Source organism: Tubulanus polymorphus, chromosome 2, assembly GCF_964204645.1.
Source record: "Tubulanus polymorphus chromosome 2, tnTubPoly1.2, whole genome shotgun sequence".
NCBI classification, from domain to species: Eukaryota; Metazoa; Nemertea; class Palaeonemertea; order Tubulaniformes; family Tubulanidae; genus Tubulanus; species Tubulanus polymorphus.
This window is the reverse complement of record NC_134026.1, coordinates 18,501,565-18,522,656: the sequence shown is the minus strand read 5'-3', so window position 1 is coordinate 18,522,656 and position 21,092 is coordinate 18,501,565. Positions and strand designations below refer to the sequence as shown.

At 37.6% G+C, this 21,092-nt stretch overlaps 1 protein-coding gene across 1 annotated transcript; it reads left to right on the top strand.

Moving 5' to 3' along the window:
• The first annotated feature begins 116 nt into the window (after positions 1–116).
• LOC141900071 (ankyrin repeat domain-containing protein 13C-like) lies at positions 117–20,497 on the top strand. The gene is made up of 13 exons (XM_074786785.1): positions 117–232; positions 3,175–3,216; positions 8,005–8,109; positions 8,956–9,087; positions 10,297–10,363; positions 11,155–11,299; positions 12,073–12,204; positions 13,129–13,196; positions 13,352–13,439; positions 15,676–15,825; positions 15,978–16,006; positions 16,134–16,234; positions 17,004–20,497. Exons 1-13 carry the CDS (start codon positions 127–129, stop codon positions 17,135–17,137), a joined length of 1,299 nt encoding a protein of 432 aa, XP_074642886.1. The 5' UTR covers positions 117–126; the 3' UTR covers positions 17,138–20,497.
• The last annotated feature ends 595 nt before the right edge of the window (positions 20,498–21,092 follow it).

Genomic DNA, 21,092 nt, shown 5'->3' with positions numbered 1-21,092 from the left:
TAAAAGAATAAGGGAAATAGAATCAAGATTTGTTAACTCGTAAAGTAGGATTCGAACCCATGGATGGGTTACCTTCGTAATGCGCCCTCTATCGAGCGATCAGTAGACTAATCGATTTTAGTGATCATGGAAGAGCTGGATTATTCTCTACATGAAGCTGTATTTAAAGGTGATATTCCGCGCGTATCTCAGTTGATAAGAAGTCGTGACTGCTCAAAGAAGGACAAACACGGTAGGCCTATAATTGCCAATTTCGATTTCAGCCAAAAGATCTTGTTCAAACCTTTTTTAATTCATCATTTCAAACCAAATATTCAATGCTTCAGGAGTTCAGTTTCCTTCTTAAACCAACCACCACTAAACAGGAATACTTCACGCAGGCAGCGCGAATAAAATGTCACTCTCTCTAGTTCTTTGCTTTAAAGAAGTTGAAAACAGATGATAAAGCGATAGGGTATTGGGTGGACTCAAATAACTCCCATATTATTGGCTAGACTACAGTTGTAACTATGATTTTCTTTCTGGTTTCTGTACGATATCTTTCAAGGATCATTCTCAAGGCCAAGGGAGGACGATTTAGCTACCTTAGACCGAATATTGATCAAACTCCTTTAACGTTAAACTGACACGTGCTGTTTTCAGGTTTATTACTCGACATCGTAACAACCCCATTATTATAATGCGAAAGGCAAAGAAACTATTGGAGAAGCAATGAAATTGCCTCTTTTGTGTCTGTGCATCCTCTTCCCTCAGCAGGGATTCAAACCTGATGATGGCATCGAGACTGCCATGGCATGAAACCCTACCTGATTAGCGCTAGTGAGCAGACATACACTTGTCATTATCGGTGTCATTATCAGAAATCACGTTTTGTTTTAGCCCGGTTATTCCATTTTGGCTTATAGTTAGGCCTACCCCTCTTAATTAGCCTCAGTGATTATACAACAGGCATGATTCGGCTTAGTCAGTAACCTGTCTGTGGTTTAGTTTTACGATCGGATATTTTCACAAACCACAGTCAGGAATGGGAAGGTCATTTTTGTATGAAATCTTCGTCAGCCAATTTGACTGATGAGTAATTTGCCTGGCATTTCATTGTCTCTTAAGATATCCGTCTAATTTTTGTTGAAATCGACGCACAACAGATTCGTAGTTTTTCTGATACCTATAACACATCATCTGACGATCTTAATCCATGTGCAAATCGGCCGTAAAGTAAGAGTAAATTTCCGTCCAGTCAACAGCTGCCATTTTGAAAATTACTGGAGGTGCTGGCACCTGTGGACTGAGGCCAGGACCACAGCACAAACTAACAAAGCGAAACGACGAAATTGAAAAATATTAAGAAATCAACACTTATTCAGATTTTTCTTTTACCAGAATTTATTATTTAATTATTTATTAAGGAAAACACGAAGATTTGAAATATAGGTTGGAAAACCATCAAAAATAAAAATTGTCGTTTCGTCTTGGAAGTTTTATATAAATCCTTGTAGGTCCCCTTGTCTTATCATGCCTCATGTGCAATACAGAGAAATGGCGGCCAATGGCGAAATTTGTGGAGAAATTAATTAATTTCTCAAAATAATGTTGATTAATCACTCGAAACATGCATAAAATTGGATTATTTTTGAAAGGTACCTGTGTTAGTTTGTGAATTAAGCCATTATTTGTGGACTGAAGTGGATAGAAAGTATATTTTTGAAGTGTTACTTTTTTCAACCGTGTTTTGGCCCTTGTCATCCCTAACGTTGGTATAAGCCCATCCGATTATAAAAAGCTTACCACCAACGATTAGGTAACTAACTAGATTCGGCTTATCAAGCAGGGTTTCGTGTGTAGTCTTGTGATGCCATCAGGTTCAAATCCCTGCTGTGGGAATGCGATGTCTGGTGTCTTATTTTACAATTCAAAACTTGGAGATGCTTGTTTGAACTAAAAGTATAAAACTTTGCCTCCTCCTTTGCAATAATGCAGTGTACTGAGGGCACGACGCATGTCTCTGGTAACCCTCTGAAAAGTTTTTTCGAATAAATATATTCAAGGATGTGAGTTTTCAAAAGACCTTAGACGCAAAAAGGACTGCATCTTTGTGAAATTTTGATCACATCGATCCTCCTTATTCTGTAGGTGTTTTTGATAATGAATTGCTCCAGTAATGAATTATGAACTTACATACTTCATTTTGATTGAATAAATTTTTGTCAGATTTCAAAGAAATTTGAACACTGGTAGGGAGTTTATGTATGATATTGAAATTTTCATTTTGATTCAGGAGTTTGGTACAGAGTTTTTCTCACCACCAAAATGTTGTTTGACTTGCAATTGTTTTATAATGTGTTTAGGTATGACTATGATATCCTCTGTTAGGCTACTCTGTGCTTGGTGAATCTGTTTCTGTAGATTACTCCTCCCCACCTCTTATTATTAAAAGATTTGAAAACTAAGAAGACTTCGCTACATTGATTCATGCATGCAGGAACGACTTAACCCTTTCCGTGCTGACTAATTAATACCCCAGCGTCCTTGAGAAAATGTGAAAATTTGGGGAAATTCCACCCTAGTGTGTTGAATAACAGGAATAGCACTATAATGCGTCTACACCGCGGCGCAGTGTTCATTAGTTACTAATATTTCACTATGTTTGACAGGTGCTGCCATCTTTCAAGAGAGATAATTACTAATTAAATCAATACACCGCAGCACGGTGTACTAGCAAAATCCATCACCGATTTATACATCGCACTGCGGTGTAGACGCACTGAAAGGGTTAAAACCTAAATTTAGACTGAAAAAGTGAATGTATCATTACGCATATCCATGCCCCACTATCCAGAAGAATGCAAGAAGAAACAATCTTGGACCTAAAAATTGCAGAACTCAAATGCCAAGGGGAGTTCATTCGATTCCCCCAACCCCCCTTGGCTAAGGAATATGACGGAATGATATCCTAAGTGATTAAACCCAAAAATGCAAGGAATCCAGTATTAAAGCAGTTTGGCTTGAACTGCAGTCGAGTGAAAAGGCTGAACCAGTGCCAGCATGTAAAGCCCCATTTTATACAGGTTCATTCGTCGCAATCCTATCATGGATGGATTCTGGCGTTTAAGGAGGCTTAGTTTGAAACATTTCTATACTATTGTCTTAGATTGGGTTTGACATTGTGTTTTTCAGGTAATACTCCACTTCATTTGGCAGTTGCTTTAGGACACAAAGGTAAGTCTTCATAGAGAGCTAATAAGAAATTCAGTGCAGGTTCCAGTAGGCCTAAGCTGTGTTTATGTCAAGCGTTTTTTGACCCAGACCTTATCTGGCTTGGCTAGATTAGGGCTTCATTGTGTGAATGTGTTTCAGTTTAAACATGCTCAAAATATGTCTCCGGTCTGACATGGCCAGTTTGACCCAGACCAAATCATCTTCCCTATGATTGCAGCAATCTTTTCTTCAACCTTATTAACATGAATCGCCAATTAGGCTTAGGCCTATATACTTTGATAAGACCTAGGCCTATAGGCTGAACCAAAAAATGATTGAAAACTGTAGATCCCCCTATGTTCGATCTTCTTTTTAGTCTACGGCCTACTTCAATTTCTGATCAGTTCGATTGCTGGAAGGTGAAGTGGGCTGGGAGAAATTTATGAATATTAAATCCTAATGGTCTTCATAACACTTAGTGAAGGTCGGAAATCAAGTCCAACGACCAAATTGGTTGAAGAAATTCTTCACCAAAACCAAAAACAAATCAGAAAGTCAGATTTTTAGCCCAGTTGGGACTTAAATCCATGCATTGTCATTGGTTTTTGTGTATGGTTACCAGTTGGTAGGCCTATTGAATAGCAGAATAACTAAGTATTTCCATATTAGCCTATTGGTACCTATATTTTGTCACCACGATCAATTTACAAAATTTTAGCTCACAGCATGTTTTATTGGTGATTTTCAAGGTCAAGGTTTCTGTATGTATATACACCAGGGGCGTTACTATTAAAATCGTCAGATTGTTGATTGAGCTTGTCAAAATTCTAATATGGCATACTAGATGATTTAATGAACTGTCTGTTAACAAACATTCTTTAATCTCATCTTTATGAATTTTTGGTTAGAATGTGAGCAAATTTCCTGGTTGCCTGTGAAGTTTGTTATAGCAAAGTTACAGTGTAGTTAACCGTAGTAATTTACAAGATAGATCAAATCATCAGGCCTAGAGCGTATAGTCTTTGGCTTATTCAAACTGGTCAACAAGCCACGATTACCGGAGTTTGAGTGGTTTTGAACCATGTCACATGTTGGTCTGTGTCCCGTGCTGGGTCGATTAGTTCCAGTCCAATTGTTCACATTGTAGGCCTTATCCGTGCTTGGTTGACATGGGCCAAATTTGGACCTGAAACTTGGCGTACCCAGTCGAATTTCAAAATCATGATTCGTGCGAACAGGCTAACAGGTTCTGGAACTGACTCACATAGTTTACCATAATATTGTTTTGATAGCATTTCAGTAAATAGTAAGCGATGTACATGTGAACATGTTCTCATAGCATATGTGCCAAAAATTATACAGGGCCTGGTCTGGACCAGTTTGATCCGGGCCTAATCGTCTCCGTGCTATCGGGCCTATGGATCTTTATGAGGGCATTTTTGTAACAAGTCAATAATCACTATGTTTGTACTTCATCCATCCATCTATTTCTGTCTCCTACACGCATTTACATCCCTGTATTGTCCATTCTAATCTGTGTAATAGGCCTACGTATGAATGGAATCGATATTCAGTTACTGGTGATGTGTAGGGATTTTTTTCCTGAATTGTTTACATATGACTCATCCATCTTATAACACTTGAACAGAGTCAGTCATGGATAAATCCCGAGCTCTTGAACTGTGTGAATCACTGAAAAACTGGATCGACGCTGCTATTTTCTTAGAACACTATAATTATCGAAAACCACTAGGCCTATTCGTGGAACTACTATTGAAAATCAATATTTTCTGTGGAAAATACAGATTTATTTCAAACTGCTTTTCAACGGCTGTATAACTACAGTGTTTGATTTAGGGGGTGGTCTCGTAGGTTCGGACTCCTGCCTTGCCACTGTGGTTGCTCTTTTCGTCAAGACAGAGATAGTTAAGACCTGCGAAATTTGATGTTCAACCTCTCGGAATATGCATCTGATAGAATGTATTTCTTCAAAAGTATATTAACACTTAGGGTCGCAGCCAGCTAGTTGCCTTTGACATGGCTGCTTTAGGCCGAGGAATGCGTTTCAATTCTTCTGGACCCGGCCTTACAATTTTCCTAGATCTGCCCCTGATTCTTGGTAGTAGGTGATAACTTGAGTTGACAATGGAATTCGATTGAATAGAAATTTTGAGAAAAAATATATATTTTTTAAGTCGATGATACTGATAAGCCTCAAAGGTCTCAGGTCATGCTCTCTTTGAGCGCAAAGAAAGCACTTGAGCGTAACATAAATACTAACAAAAACATAAATGATAGGTGATAGGCCTATTTGGGGAAAAAAATTGTAATTTCATCGAAGATTGAAGAAAATGAAAAAAATAGGCCGCCAAAACTCCTGAGCTGAGTCATATTTAGAAAGATTCAGGTCGATCAAGAAAGGGTTGAGATGATATGGAAAATCTTACCAACAAAGAATGGCATGATTATTCGTAAAGGGTTACGCTAGGCTTGACAAAAAAATGGTGCATGAATTTATGTGCATATCGTCATCCTAAACAGTTTAGGATGGTAAGGTTTGGTGACAATAGTGTCCTCAGTTTCGAGTTCACACATGGGTATAATGCGGTCCCTATAGTGCATTCTGTTGATTGTATCATGTAGTTTCATCGTTTCGAAGAGTCACAACAGTTCAAAGATGTTTCGCATTTGGGTGTGTTTCAAAAAGTGAGCAGAAGAAAGGCAGAGACAACTCTGGCTGCTGGTTTCCTCATTGGTTTCCTGATGTTGCCACGAGGAGGCGCCAAATTATGCATTGTAAAATAATGAAATGACTTCTTCCGAGATTTTCAAATCTTATCGAATACTAAATATGTTAAGTTATACAGCACGTAAAATTAGATAAACTTCACCTGAAAGCAAAGGCTTATGTGTAGGTGATAGACATGTTCATGGGCGAGTGTTTTCTAATATTCATTGGAAGTGCAATGAACTTGACACTGATCTAGGCTTAAGCCAGAATTTCAGGAAATGCCAATCAGAAAACAGGGCCAACTCGGGTAGAATGAACTGATTTTATACTCCAGATCGCTCTAAACCTTCGGGTATGCATCTGATTACTCCAGAGCTACAACTAAGCATCAATGAAGTACGCCTGGTAGTATTTTCATTAATAGGCTAGCTATTATTACCACCAGTTTCTGGTGAAATAAATAATCAGTTCCATTTCTGGTGAAATTAATAATCAGTTCAAATTCAAGGGTTCCTGGTTTGATGAATCCTACGAGCAATCATCTCAACGGTGAATCCAAGGTGTACAATACATTTGATTGAGTGGAGCAAAACCTGCTTACTGGGGATCAATCGGATTTTTATCTGGACAGTTGTAATTGAATTTTCGTAGCATGTGACTAATACGGGTTTCTTTCCCAAACTCGTGACAGGGATTTATAAGACTATTTAATTACGTTGGGCTAAAGAAAAAAAAACACTATGATTTCCATTAATGAATAGATAAATTTTTGCCATTCATCTTTATTAGAAAAAAACAAAAGTAAATACTAACAACAGATCGACCTTGCTTAGTGCCTAAGAAGCATCATGTGCAAGGGAAAACGTAGATTTAATCTAATTATAAGGCCAAAAAGTGTGATCAATGGTTTAGAATACATGTATACCACACAGCGAAAAGTTTGCCGGTTTGGTTCTTCCTGATCGGGTTCAAATTAATTCAGTTCATTCGTTTCATTTTATAAATTAACGATCGTTGGATTTGCACGGATGATAGGTTTAATCAGATTTTGCAGCTCGAGTTCAATGCACGTATGTTACATTAGGAATATGGATTTATGTTGTCTCGGTACTGTGGGGTAGAATTACATCGCCAGAAAACACGTATGATAAAAACGATATAGGCCTGATCAGGCTTAACTGTGCTTAGGTTGACAGGTAAAATACTGATTTGCAAGATTCCAGGAACGAGAATATTTCTGCTGAGCTCCAATTTATCTTGATTAGTACTAGTTAGGTGTTAAGTGTAGTGTTAACTACTGGTGATGTTTTAGATACAAGGGTGTGGTCAGGATGTGGATTGATATAGTATTGTGTATGTGGTAATATTGGTAAAGCTCATTCATTTGTATGGAAATGAATAGGATGATAATAGAGTAGACCTCTTAAAGATGGAAATTGTATTCATTAGATATCATTGCTTCCATCATCTGCAAATCCTTCATCGTAATCTGGAAATTGATATATGGTGTAGCTTTGTATGCGTTTAAAATGGGTTTTTATGAAGCTTAACCAGGACTTTCCGCACTGCTGTTCAGAATGAACTATCGCCTCCTTCCCCACAACGTGTATTCATCGGCAAAAATATCTAATTATTCATTCATGAAATTATGTGAACAGTACCTGGTATATTTCTACAGAGTTTCCACTTACAGAATCTCCCAGAATACATTTAAAACTCATTTGAAAGAATGTTTCCAGACTGCAAGCAGTTAATTCCATAATGCCCTACTAGATACATCACACTATGGCCTGCAGTTGAAATCTTATAGATTGGTATCGACCACTAGTTTTCATTTGGCTGTTTTTTTTTTACTGTCGGAGACTGATCCCCAAAAGATGCATTGCACTGTACGAAGCATTCATTTGGTTTCTAATAAGATCAGTCATTCGATGACCAACACAAAATAATGTTCGTCTTTAACATCAGAAATCATATGTACCTTACAAATCAAATGGGCACTTGGTTACATATTAAGTGATAAGTAATAGATAGATTTAATGTAATGAATAGTATCATGTACTTTGCTATGATTTCAGAATGTGTATTATTGCTGTTGGCTCATGGTGCTCCGGTGAAAGTGAAGAATGCTAAAGGTTGGAACCCTTTAGCCGAAGCTATCAGCTATGGAGACCGGCAAACAAGTGAGTTCTTGAACTACTTCTTTGCTTAGGGCGCTGTCTGATTTATTGAAAAGCTTAATAACATAATCTGATGCAGATGTGCATCCATTTGCAATTATTATGTGGATCATATCCAATAAATTCATTCCAGCAATTGATTAAGAATGTTACTATGTGCACAAAGACGTGGTTCTGTAGATAGGTTATCAATACTATCAGAATTCAAAAACCGTAATAGAATTATGAACATTAAGATGTTATTCATTCAGTGTTGCCACTTCTCCGGATTTCTCTGGAATTCCGGATTTAAAAAAAATCCAATTTCATTTCCCGATTTTCGGGAGAAGTCAAATAACCACAAAAGAAAACATCGCGAAAAAAATAAAATCAATTCGGGATTCGACCCTAAACATCAAAACGTGACGGCTCCGTAGAGGGTTCGAAAAAGCCGTATTGTGCTGCCACGTAGTGGCAACAACCCCGCAGTACACGATTAAACCAAGATGACGCGACGATCGAAATCGATTGACGCTTCGTTTGTTTTTTTTCTCTCTGGTTTATGTATGAGGTGTATTTGACGGAACCAATCGCTATTTGAAAAAAAGATCTATAGGCGGTAATGAAAGTGAGGCCTATAACGCGTATTGCGCCAGAACGCATCTCCTGGCGTTCTAATTTCAAAAATTTTTTTGGGGGAGGGCCCCCAGACCCCCGACTTATTTTCCGGATTTTTAGCTTCACATAAGTGGCAACTCTGTTCATTGCACCCAGTATAAAAAATGCTCGCATGCAGATACTGATATAGCGAGGGAAAATGATAGATTAATTGTCATTTATTCATCTTGATCATCTGATTGTTGTTTTTAGTAACGTCTCTGCTCAGGAAGCTGAAACAGCAATCTCGTGAAACGCTCGAAGCTCGGCGACCGGCTCTCATAAAAGCCTTGAAAGATCTCGGTGATTTCTATTTAGAGCTCAGATGGGATTTTCATAGTTGGGGTAAGTGGAGTCAACATAGTAAAAGGCTATTTCGGGTGCTTTTTAAACCAGGTTATAACGGGAATGCATAGATTAGGCCTACTTGTTATTTATCCCCTGAATGTATTCTCCAGGGGAAGTTATAGCAATGGCACTGCTTCTCCCGCCTGGGCTTAGAGGCCCCCTGCACATGAGCCAAATAATGTGGATATTGAGCGCTGCACAAGCGGCTAGCATATCATTTTCAGAGAAGAATATCATCGATTTATTACATGGATATCACTTTCTGGATGATATGGGATGACTAAGATTAACTAATTCATAATTTTCCCTTAATATAATTTTCCCTTAATCACAAAGTAGATGTAATAGGAACAAAGGAATTCCTCTAGCCTATATCAAATAAATTGCTACTAGGATGATGAAAAGTCGCTTGATAATGCAGCACATATTCACTTGTAAGTATGGTCATCTGATACATAGACGCTTGCTACAACTCTGTTGCCGAGTGCAGTTTCCTGCCAACTGAGAGGAACCATGATCGTAGCCCAGCTTATGTCGACTGCGCTCTGATTCCGAGCAACTGAGGTTGACTAGTGGAGTATGAGATCCAGCGAGTTGCTTCCCACTAATTTCAGTTTTGATCACTGGCAACTGAACCGACTGCAGATGGTCATTAACATTTTGTGAATAAATTCAAATTATTGCCATTAGAAACTAATGACGCTAACTAGCAGTCAGAATTTGTTCCATGCGTATGCGGTCTCTGATTGGCTGGAATTTCCGCACTCAGTTCCGTCGCTTCGCAGCTGGGCTCGGGTCGGTTGTGCTCATAATCAACTGGAGTAGAACATGAGCAACTAGCCGGATATGGCTTACAACAATCGGGTGGCAAGCCGTCTTATTTCGAGCAGATATGATGGCAACCGGCGGCCTATCGTAGGCTGTTTGTTCCTGATAGTCACCGATGAATGAGTTGCGCCAGTAGGCATTTAGTCACAGGTTGACATAAGCCAGCCTTATTTTGTTTTTGTTTCTGATTAGCATCCTAGACTGTCTGAAACTGTGTGTCTATTGATAAATCTTTCCAATGTGAACTATAGGTCGATGTATACTATCTTTGGGCCAATGTTCAAGCTGTTGTTGATTCAAAATGATCAATGATCATACGGTACATTCTTCAACTTGATATATTACTGATGTTTGTTATTTTGTGGTTTCTATTTTCAGTGCCATTGGTTTCGCGCATATTACCATCAGACATTTGTAAGATACATAAAAAAGGATCCAGTATTAGGTATGATGTTTTAACGAAAAGACCGTGTAGTAACCTGTTTCATTGACTAAAATAGAGGAAGATGTATGGTTTATTTGTATAGCCAATTCAAAGTCTTTTGATGATTGACAAGGTTTTCTTGGGTTAATTCTATAACTCATTGATTACTGTTAAATGGTAAGAAATGATAAATCAATGGAAATACTACAGGGGCGGATTTAACGGGAGGGTGCAGGGGTGCAAACCCAACTGAAAATGTCAAGTTTCCCAGAATTTTCACGAGAAGATGAAAAAAATAATCTCATACCTAAAAAAGTTAAAATTTATAAGCTTGTTCTCTGCATTTCTGAAAGTAAGTTAATGTTTTCTGATGAGCTTTCTTTTGGGATGCCATTTTGATTATATGATATAGCCTACTTCAGGATCTGCACACCACCGTGAATCAGACCCTAGATCCACCCTTCTACTGGTCGAGAAGAAATCAAATAATTATGATCTTAAATTGTGTCACCATTTTGGAAATCAATGTCAAGCAAGTACCACTTGGGCCTATGTAGATGTACATAGAAATATGAATCATTGCCGTGTTTTAACTAACAACAAATTCACTGCTTAATTCTTCATGCGCTGTATATTACTTCAAAGCCCATCGCGCATCTCAAAGTGGTTCTCGAAGTTGATTCCAGATGTACCTTCCCATTGAAATTTTTCTCTAAATTCTCACCTGCAGATAATTCGCGCGCAATGTAGAGCTTAAATAGCGTGTGTTCCGATTTCCCTCCACAGTTTCGTGATGATTTTTACTTTTCTAGATTAGACACGACATTAGTCGACTTCAATGACATGCGATGGGAACGTGGCGATATAACATTCATATTCAACGGCGAAGCCAAACCAAACAACTCATTAACGGTGTTAGACAATAAAGTTCGATGCTATCAAAAGATTCGCAACGAGGTGTGTATGATGATTTTGTGGATATCAATCAGGGGCTGCAGTTGCTCAAATGTTTTTTTAGAGTTAACCAGTGGATAGTTGACATAGTGAAAATTAATTTTAAGTTTATTATTATCATCGTATTTATCTGCTGGGTATCTTTTATTACTAACTTTTGAGCAACTGGCCCCTAATTGTCGGATGCATCTTTCGTGTTTCAGCAACTTTTTAAGGCGTAACTTGGTCAGTTTGTTAATGTGAATATTGTTTTGATCGAGTTCGTATATGGTTTGATTCATTCCGTATGAAAAGATAAGTTAGAATATTTAGTATTGTCAGTTTGATTGATGAGAAAGTGAAGCGTCATTTCTATGCATAAATGTAATTGGTCAGAGAATAGCCGGAGATATCAATGGGTGGCTCCGGTGTACTTTCGTGTCTTTGGCATCGCCTAGTAATAACGCTATTGTCATTATTCATGGAAACATTTAATTGATAAATGAACCATGAACCATAATTTTCTAAAGATAAACAAGACATTCAAGCAAATTTCAAATTGTTTGAACATTTTCAATGACAAATTTACTAGCTTCCCTACTGCCCAAATTATTTTGATGAATGGACTGGAAACTAACGCTTCATTTTTTGGGACTAAGGCATTTGAAAGTTTTTTCCAAAAGAATATTGATTTGGGAGCGTGTTTGCAAGTTAATCGAAACAATCTAGTGTTGGCTTACTATAGGTGAAATTGGCATATCGATCTTTACAAGCAATACGTTATTTATCTTAATTAGGAGTCAGAATCAGAGATTGAAGATGAAGTGGATATACTGATGAGTAGTGATATCGTCGCTGCTCAAATGCCAACGAAAAATATCTCATTTACTCGTGCTCAAAAAGGATTTATATTCAGGGCAGACAAAACTGTAAGTGAACGCACACATGAATATTGTTATAGACTAACAAAAAGGGGTTTTCTAGGCCGGAGATTCAACCTTTTCAGTGAATTTGTGAATTAAGAAGGCAACGGTACATTGTAGAATGTTTAGATATATGTGGTATGTGATCTCCTGTGTTGTGGAGGTCAGGTGGGATCTCTGGAACTTAGATTACCTGTCTCTGTGGAGACCGGGTCCTTCACCTACTGAACATGTCTCGGGCCCCTCATGGAATAGAACTATAGGAAGTTCTGAGTATATATAGTTCTATATTCCCCATGCATGAGTCAAACCTCTGAGCTCGTTTCCTATACCTATTGAGCCACTGTGAGTGTACTGACAGATGCCTGAAATATATTTTGGGGGCCACTTTATTGCTTTCAACTTACAGAATAGCCAAGTTGCACAGGTATGGTATTGAAAAGTAGCTGTCAACAGGCAAAAATTTATAAAGATCCATGCAGTATTAACAGAGTTCAATCCTCTGTTAGCACTATTAATAGTATAGATTTTTCATGTATCTTTGATCTTACTTGAGTCACACGTTTTTCAATACCAGGTATTATTGTGTACATGAGACATAAGATTTACTTGCATTATACCCCTGCATTGGTACTAACAATGAAGTTTGTCCTCAGACATGCGCATTAGGTTACCTGAGTTGGATGTTAGAATTAGGAGCCAATTGTGACTCCATAGCCTTTTTCCTCAAAATTGTTTTTTCTAACCAGTATGTTGTCCTTATCAAAGAAGCTAGTTTTCTATGGTGACCACATCAAATTATTCACAAATTTTAAGTCTGAATACTTTGTGAAACAGAAGTTTGTTCTCTACCGTAGATAAACTGGCATTTGTGTCCTTTTCTTTTATTGCTTCATTTGAATAGATTATGTACTTCTTATTCTTGTTTAGGAAATGGTTGGTGCTTTTCAAGCCGATTTCTATGCTGTTCATGGTATGACTTTGGACACTCGAAAAAGGTAAGACTACTTTACGTGAACAGATTTTATGAATGGAGAGTTTAAGTGGAAAAAATTTTCTATGAATCATCTTGTTGAGTTAGGCCTATTACGCAGAGTTTTAAGTAGTACTGCATCGGCATAGCTCGTTCTAATGATAACCATACTTTTTAAAGGCGGGAACATTTGTCAGAAGAAGATCTACAAAAAAACAAAGCACTCATGGAAAGTTTAAGTAAAGGCACAATCATTGAAAACTGTGATGTGAGTAGAATGGTTTTTTTCATTCGTTTAAGTCGATTGATAGAATTTTGAAGCTGCTTCCAGTCCAACCATTACCATAGACCGCTAATGATAATGCTAATAATTTATTGCCATAATTCCATATAAAACATGCTCTTTGGCTTACAAAATGAGATGCTAGGCGTGCAGTTGTTTGATATTAGTTCCTATCATTATTTTGATGAGTTGTGACTCGAGTACTACTGGGCCTGACCACATCCCGATAATTTCAGAACTGATATAGTACATTGGTGGGCTGCCAGTTGAACCAACCATAGTTCTTGACGTATCGGCCCCACTCCACGCGTTGCGCCACCGCGCGGGATTTACGCGAAGCAGCAAACACAAACATGGCCACTCTCTCAATTTTCAATGTTAGAAATCGTGTGTGCATTTCAATTATTTCGGCTGTAAGGGCTTTAAGGCACAATATAAGTTGATGATGTGATATGGCGACGTTAATTAATGATAATTCCGCAGTGAAGCTAGTCTCGAACGGTGCTGATTGAGTGTACAGCTACCAAAAACACTGAAATGTGCGTAGTTGCGTTACTATTTGCAGTGAATTGCAGACAATACATGAAGCCTTAACGGCCGATTAAAAAAAAATTATACCAATCGCAATTGTAAAATAAAAATGAGATAGAACCTAAGTTAAAATTCTGGCCATTTCTAAAATGTTATTGATTATTATTACTAATTTTTAGTCATTGCCGAACGTTTAGTTTTCCAGGTAGTCATGCAATTCAAGTCATCATTTATTACACGTTACTTCCGTGTTGTTGAAAATCACGCGAGTCCTGGACCAAACCCCATTGAACAATGTGATCTGTGTGCTGGCCACAAATGCACACAGATCACACTACACTACCCATTACACACTCCAGTACCCACAGCTTTCATATATCCATCCAAATATTTAGAGTGTCTATCTTCCTGGACGTATCGGCCCCACTCCGCGCGGTGGCGCCACCCCGCGGGATTTACGCGAAGCAGCAGAACACAAACACGGCCATTCTCTCAATTTTCAATGATAGAAATCGTGTGTGTATTTCAATTATTTCGGCTGTTAGGGTTTTAAGGCACAATATAAGTTTATGATGTGATATGGCGATGTTAATTAATGATAATTCCGCAGTGAAGCTAGTCACGAACGGTGCCGATTGAGTGTACAGCTGCCAAAAACACTGAAATGTGCGTAGTTGCGTAACTATTTGCAGTGAATTGCAGACGAAACATGAAGCCTTAACGGCCGTTTAAAAAAAAATTATACCAATCGCAATTGTAAAATAAAAATGAGATAGAACCTAAGTTAAAATTCTGGCCATTTCTAAAATGTTATTGATTATTATTACTAATTTTTAGTCAGTGCGGAACGTTTAGTTTTCCAACAATAATGAGGGGTGGTAGGTAGTCATGCAATTCAAGTCATCATTTGTTACACGTTACTTCCGTGTTGTTGAAAATCTCGCGAGTCCTGGACTAAACCCCAATGAACAATGTGATATGTGTGCTGGCCACCAAAATGCACACAGATCACACTACACTACCCATTACACACTCCAGTACCCACAGCTTTCATATATCCATCCAAATATTTAGTGGCTTTCTTCCTGGGTGCTATACTTGTCCGATGAAGTGGCTTTATCACATAACTGCCTGCAACACAACCCCTAATTCAGCTATTGAAACTTTGGCAGATTTCTCTGGATAACGTTTTGTTCTATCAATGTTAAACCTCCTAAACCTACACCATTTCATATTATTTTGGATTTTTATAATAGATACTATCTTATCCTTTTTACATCATGATGTAATGTATTTAATCACGTACTGAAACAATTTTGTGTGACTACAAAATTTTTTATTTTTATGTGGTATTATTATCATATGAAGAGTATATTTGATTATACTAATTGATAAAGCTTTCATGTTTATACTACAATGTATATAGTAATGATTAAAATCTTTGTGTCATTTAATTTGGTCAGCACTAATACGGTAATATCATACCATAGACCGTCGAGCAGTGCACCAGGCTGGCATGGGGTCCCTGTACCGTTGAAGTCCGTCTTCTGTCAATTTGACTATGCAGGAGTCAAATTTGCTATGTTTTCAATATTAAGCATGAAATTTTCTCCAAGTGAATTTCAAATACTGGCAACTTATTTTTTGTCATTCGTTTGCGGTTTCAAAAATGATTTCATTTTATGTACAGATACAAAGGCGTCCATCACTCATTGCTCCAATGGGATGTAAACTTACGTGGGAACAATATCTGCAAGCACCAGCCGGTCATCCACCATATCTAGGGAGAAAACCCCATCTAAAACACACCTCCAAACATTTTAAAGCCACACTAGCTATGGTAAGTATTAGTCTCTCTGGAAGTGAATTGTAATTGTGAACGTACTGGTTTACTAAAACAATATGAAGTATCATTTCCAACATTTGGTCTCTTTCATCGTGGGTCAGATATTCTTTAGTTTGAAATGTTTGTCACTCATGAAAATTTTTCAGAGTCAAGACTTTCCAATGACAGTTGAAGTGTAAGTATATATGATATCGCTGACTACCATACTTATTTATCTATCCTTTGGATACTGTTTTTGCACAGAATGATAAGCTGTATGTATGTTTTTCTGCAATATAGGAAGGCTATTTTCAATATTACAGGTTGTTAGATGTTTTGGAAGTGATTGCACCATTTAAACATTTCAATAAACTACGAGAATTTATGACTAACAAATTGCCGCCCGGATTTCCTGTGAAAATAGGTGAGAAAAGAGAAAAGAAACGTTATTCATTTTCTCAGATCTGTTATGATTAGAGGATCAGTTTCTCCAAAGGTAGAAAATGTGCGACCTTAGTTTAGTTAGAATAATTTATTAGAACACGTCTACTGAGTTGCAATTCCACTTGAATAATGATGATACATTGCCCAGGAAGTGAACTAATGGTGCCCCAAAACCCTTTTGCTGCTCTTGACGTTTTAGAAATGTCATATGAGTGACACCTGCTTGTGAGCTTAAGCCCAGAGCTAATTGAAAAGAAACGCATGTAAGACAATCTTTACATGAAATAGAGTTGAAAATTCAGAATTTTTTTTCGAGAAATGCAGTACGCACTGGTCAGTACAAGTGCATACACAGCACAAGGGTTAAAAGTGGCTGCAAAACTTTTACAGTACAGTCAAGGTTTTACAGTCATCCTCTTAATTGCTTATAAACGGAAGAACTATAATTGGAAAAACCCGGGCTAAAATGAAATGAGATATCTTATTGGCTAATAATGACATCATCTAAGCTGCATGCGTAGCTGCGCACTCAGGCTAGTGTGGATGGGTTTCGTATCTAGCAAACTCGATGCCATTACATTCGAATCCCTGCCGGGGAGGATGGAGATGCTTTGAAAATGTTACGCAATTTAGCTGAAATATGGGTTTTTCATTCCCCCCAAAAGGAAAATTTCCTTGATTCACCACTTTGTATCAGTGTTTGAGTGTAGTACTTTAATTAACAATCTACATTATCGCGTTTCTTACAGAAATCCCAGTATTTCCGACAGTCAGTGCCAAGATTACGTTTCAAGTGTTCGACTATCGAGACAACATATCGGACTCATTGTTCAAAATTCCATCGGACTATCACGAGGATCCAAATCGATTCCCGGACTTATGACACTTCATGGAGACGACTCTACTACATGTCCTGCTTAGTCAACGATTTATGGGCTACGACGACGAAAAAGACGAACCGCTGATGGGCATGGACGTGCCGCTGACGAATCTAGGACAGACTAGCGCCGATATGACACTCGTGTTTTAATCATATTCTCAGGACGGATTTTAAGTCACAGCAGCGGTGCGCGCCACGCGTAGAATCCCTCGGAAATGACTAGCCGCTGATTGGATTTAATCCGACATTTTGAAAACGTTATCTTCATCGCTGTGCAAAGTGGCTTAGAGAATCTTTTCGCGCGTTTACATAGCGTGAGCTTGTTATTAAACTAGAACCAGCAGGTGATGAATCTCCGGGCCGACCTCGCAATACATGCTGACTTATTGTAGGATAAATTCAAAGATCGGGGCGCACTACCCGGTCGGAGTTCTAAACAATAAAGCAAAACATAGGGCTTTGATGATATTAAGTTCACCATCATCGTGAGCCCTGAGCTGACTGATTTTTGCGTCACTATTTTCTCTGTTGATCTTTTTCACACTATATTTATACACCGGTATAATGCTAGTCATATCTTTATATGTAAAAAAAAAAGATTATTTTATCTTCGTAGCTCTGATAGTTTTTGATACGTGCCTCACAGCCTGTTAATGCTTGTGTGTAAACCGATATTCTGATGTCTGCTTAAAATAAAGATGGAATTTTTCACTGTGGATTTTTGTCTATAAGAACATGTCAGCATTGATTTCTGTACAATTCTAAAGATTATTCAGATTTTCATGATAGAATTTCTGCACTGGCTCAATTATAAGTGATATTTAATAGAACCACACAATGAATAAATAGATATTAAGCATAGATAACACGTTTGAAAGTATAATATGAGTGTCTGATGCGGTTTAAAAATTTGCCTTTCATTTATTTGATCCTTAAGCTGAACTCTGGTTGACAAAGATCCAATCGGTAAGGATCGGATCGTAAGCAGGCGAGTGTGCAATTTTCTAATCAGAATCCATTCTGACATGAGTTTACTTAGACCAATCATAACCCGAAATTGCAAGGATTTCTACAACCGATCTTAATGTCATCGCGAATCATCTACAAGTATTGCGTCACATGACTGAGACTCAGCGATGATTGAGTCGTAGCGGATCTTAGTGCTCTTAAAATCGTGGGACCAAGGAATAAGCAATCAGCAGCCACGTGTGGACTACCACTGTTCTTACAACATTCTGATTGGGTCATAAGTCAACCTGAGCTTGGCTTTACATGTCGAGTCTCCACTAACACTCAACTTCAGGGAAAGATATTAAATATTTGATTTCCCTGAAGATGATTTTTATTGTGAATTCAAAAAATCTGATCATCTGAATATCTATTTAATTAATATGTACCGGGGTATTTCATAAATAGGGTGACGTAAATTTCCTGTATAGATAAGTGATGATCTATTAGCTTGGTCTCTGTATTTCCAAAAAATAAGTTAAGATTTTCAAATTTATCTTTCATTCGAGATGCCCTCTTATTCATATTATAGGCCCTATTTTTTGGGTGCCCCATCGCTGAATCAGATTAAACGTTTCTCAAAACTTAATAAAAAATGTAATTTTGTTTAATAAATCAATCGACGGACGAAGTGCCATTGAGGGCATTATTAGTAGCACGGGAAGACGCCAGAAAAGGAGCATTGATCAGGAAGAGACACTTGGTTGCTGATAGAATTCTAACCTATAAATCTTTGATTGAAAACATTGTGATCCATCTGTTTATTTATTTATCTTGGGAAATTTGCATTGAATTATTGCATAATCGATTTGTGAACGTAGGTACTGCCTGTCCGCTAGACTTAAGGAATATTTAAGTCGCTGATTCAATACTAGACAAAAATTCATGGCGGAAAGTTACCTTTGAAAAAACTCAGTGATTTTTTTTTACAGTTTGCTCTCTGCTCTTTAAACTATTTCAGCAGTTCAATGCACAATTCTCGAACCTGACTTTTTAAAGCAAATTTTGACTGATGAGAATAACTGGACTGTGTTTTTCAAAACTGAAGGGCTAGCGTATTTAGGTGATAGCTTGAATTTTTTGATACGACAGAGCACTATGTGTGAATAACAGTACTTGCCTTCATTGCTGAATATACCATCCCAGGTTTTTTGGGAATTCCAGAATTTGCGTTAACTGTTTGGTGAAATGATGCCCTGGCTTCTAATGAAACTAAATGAGTGATGGAATCAAATGAAAATTCTTCAGGCAGCTACACTGATAGTAATAGTATACTCTTTCACTATGTTAGATCCAATTGTGGAACCATACTTACTGACAAAATTTTAACCCATTAGCATTTAGGAATTTCACTAATGTAAATGTAGTGTCTATTACTCCTTCAAATTTCAGGGAAAATCCACATTTATCGCGTAACAGAATAGCTCATTTCCAGTTTATTTTCATGTATGAAAAGTCAAGTGTTATTTTGTAGTTAAAAGACAAGGCTTTCAAATGATACAATGTATAAGATTTGAGGAGTTGGGCCACCAAAGTCGTGACCTCCGAAATTCATCAAGACTTACTTGGAAATAAGTGAGCGCTCAGATCATTCATGTCCAAATTCTCAAGAATTTCAAATTAAGAAGATGTTGATTCCTACGCAGAATTTTGATGTCTTTGGTGTTTAGTTTATCTAAAGCTATTTTGGCTCGATTACTGCTAAGAGTCTGGGCAGATTCGGGTAGTTGAGGAGTAATAGGCAGGGTGGATGCAGGTGGCTTGAATGCTAATAGGTTAAGAATAATGTATTCTATTTGATGCGGACATTTTGGTTTATATGGGCTAAATTAATCAAAGTGGGTTATTTAACCCTTTAACTTCGCGTTAGAAAAAGAAGATTGTCATGTAATTTGGACACCTTACGGTGGAGCTGCCAATCTCCTGGAGGGGGCTACCAGTATTAAAATGAAATATTTCTCACTACCGGTACATTTCATTGGGAATTATAATGTTCGAATTTTTATGTTCTATATACACACCATACAAATGAGATCAGTATATTACAGTCGAAAAAAATAATAAATACCGGTACTGAAAATCAGGAACATTTGGCAGCTGTATACCGCTGAACCTAATTCGGTTAATTATGGAAATATAAACTCTGTATCTATGAGCTAGTGAAGAGATAATGCGATGGTTTTGTTTTCGATAAAAAAGATGCTGTCTCTAGGATCTGTCAGGTCCTCTAAAAATTTATGAAAAGCAGAATAGATTTTATAGGGTTGACAAATGAGTTTTTTCTTGACAATCGGCAATATTTTTTGTGCTAAGCAACGCGCTAGAGTCTGATTAAGACTAGATTAATCATGTAAATAAAGATCATCATTGTATACATGAAAACTGAATCCATGCGTTTGTGTTATTTGATCTGTTTTCAACTGGACTTACTAAGTGTCGAATTGCTGACTCGTAGTGTGAACGTAAATGGGTGTATAAGCGCCGTATTTAGGTGAGCGACAGCTAAGTACAGTACTTAGTAAGCGCCGAATCTAGTGTGAACGCGGCTTATGATTGTTTCAACACACAGTCCAAGTCCGTTATAATGCCACTGTTGGAACAATGGAAAAGCATTATAAAGAACGGTATCATCATTGAATTTGAGTTAGATTGAGCAAATTTGGTTACTGAAAATGTTGGCATTAAGCGAGCAATATCATTAAAAAGATGGCATCATAACAGACTTTATTTCCAAATTGATAAAATATTTCAATTCCCCATATGCTTATACATTTTTGTCCTTAATATAGTAGTACACTTAACCTGTACTGGTCTGGAAGTCTGCTCAATTTGGCAAAATAGGCGCGAACTTAGGCGGAAATGACTTCATTTCCGTCCGTTCTGCGCCTAAACCAGTCACGGCCCTTCGCCTACAATACTGTATTTTAAAATACTATAAATCTTCTATGTC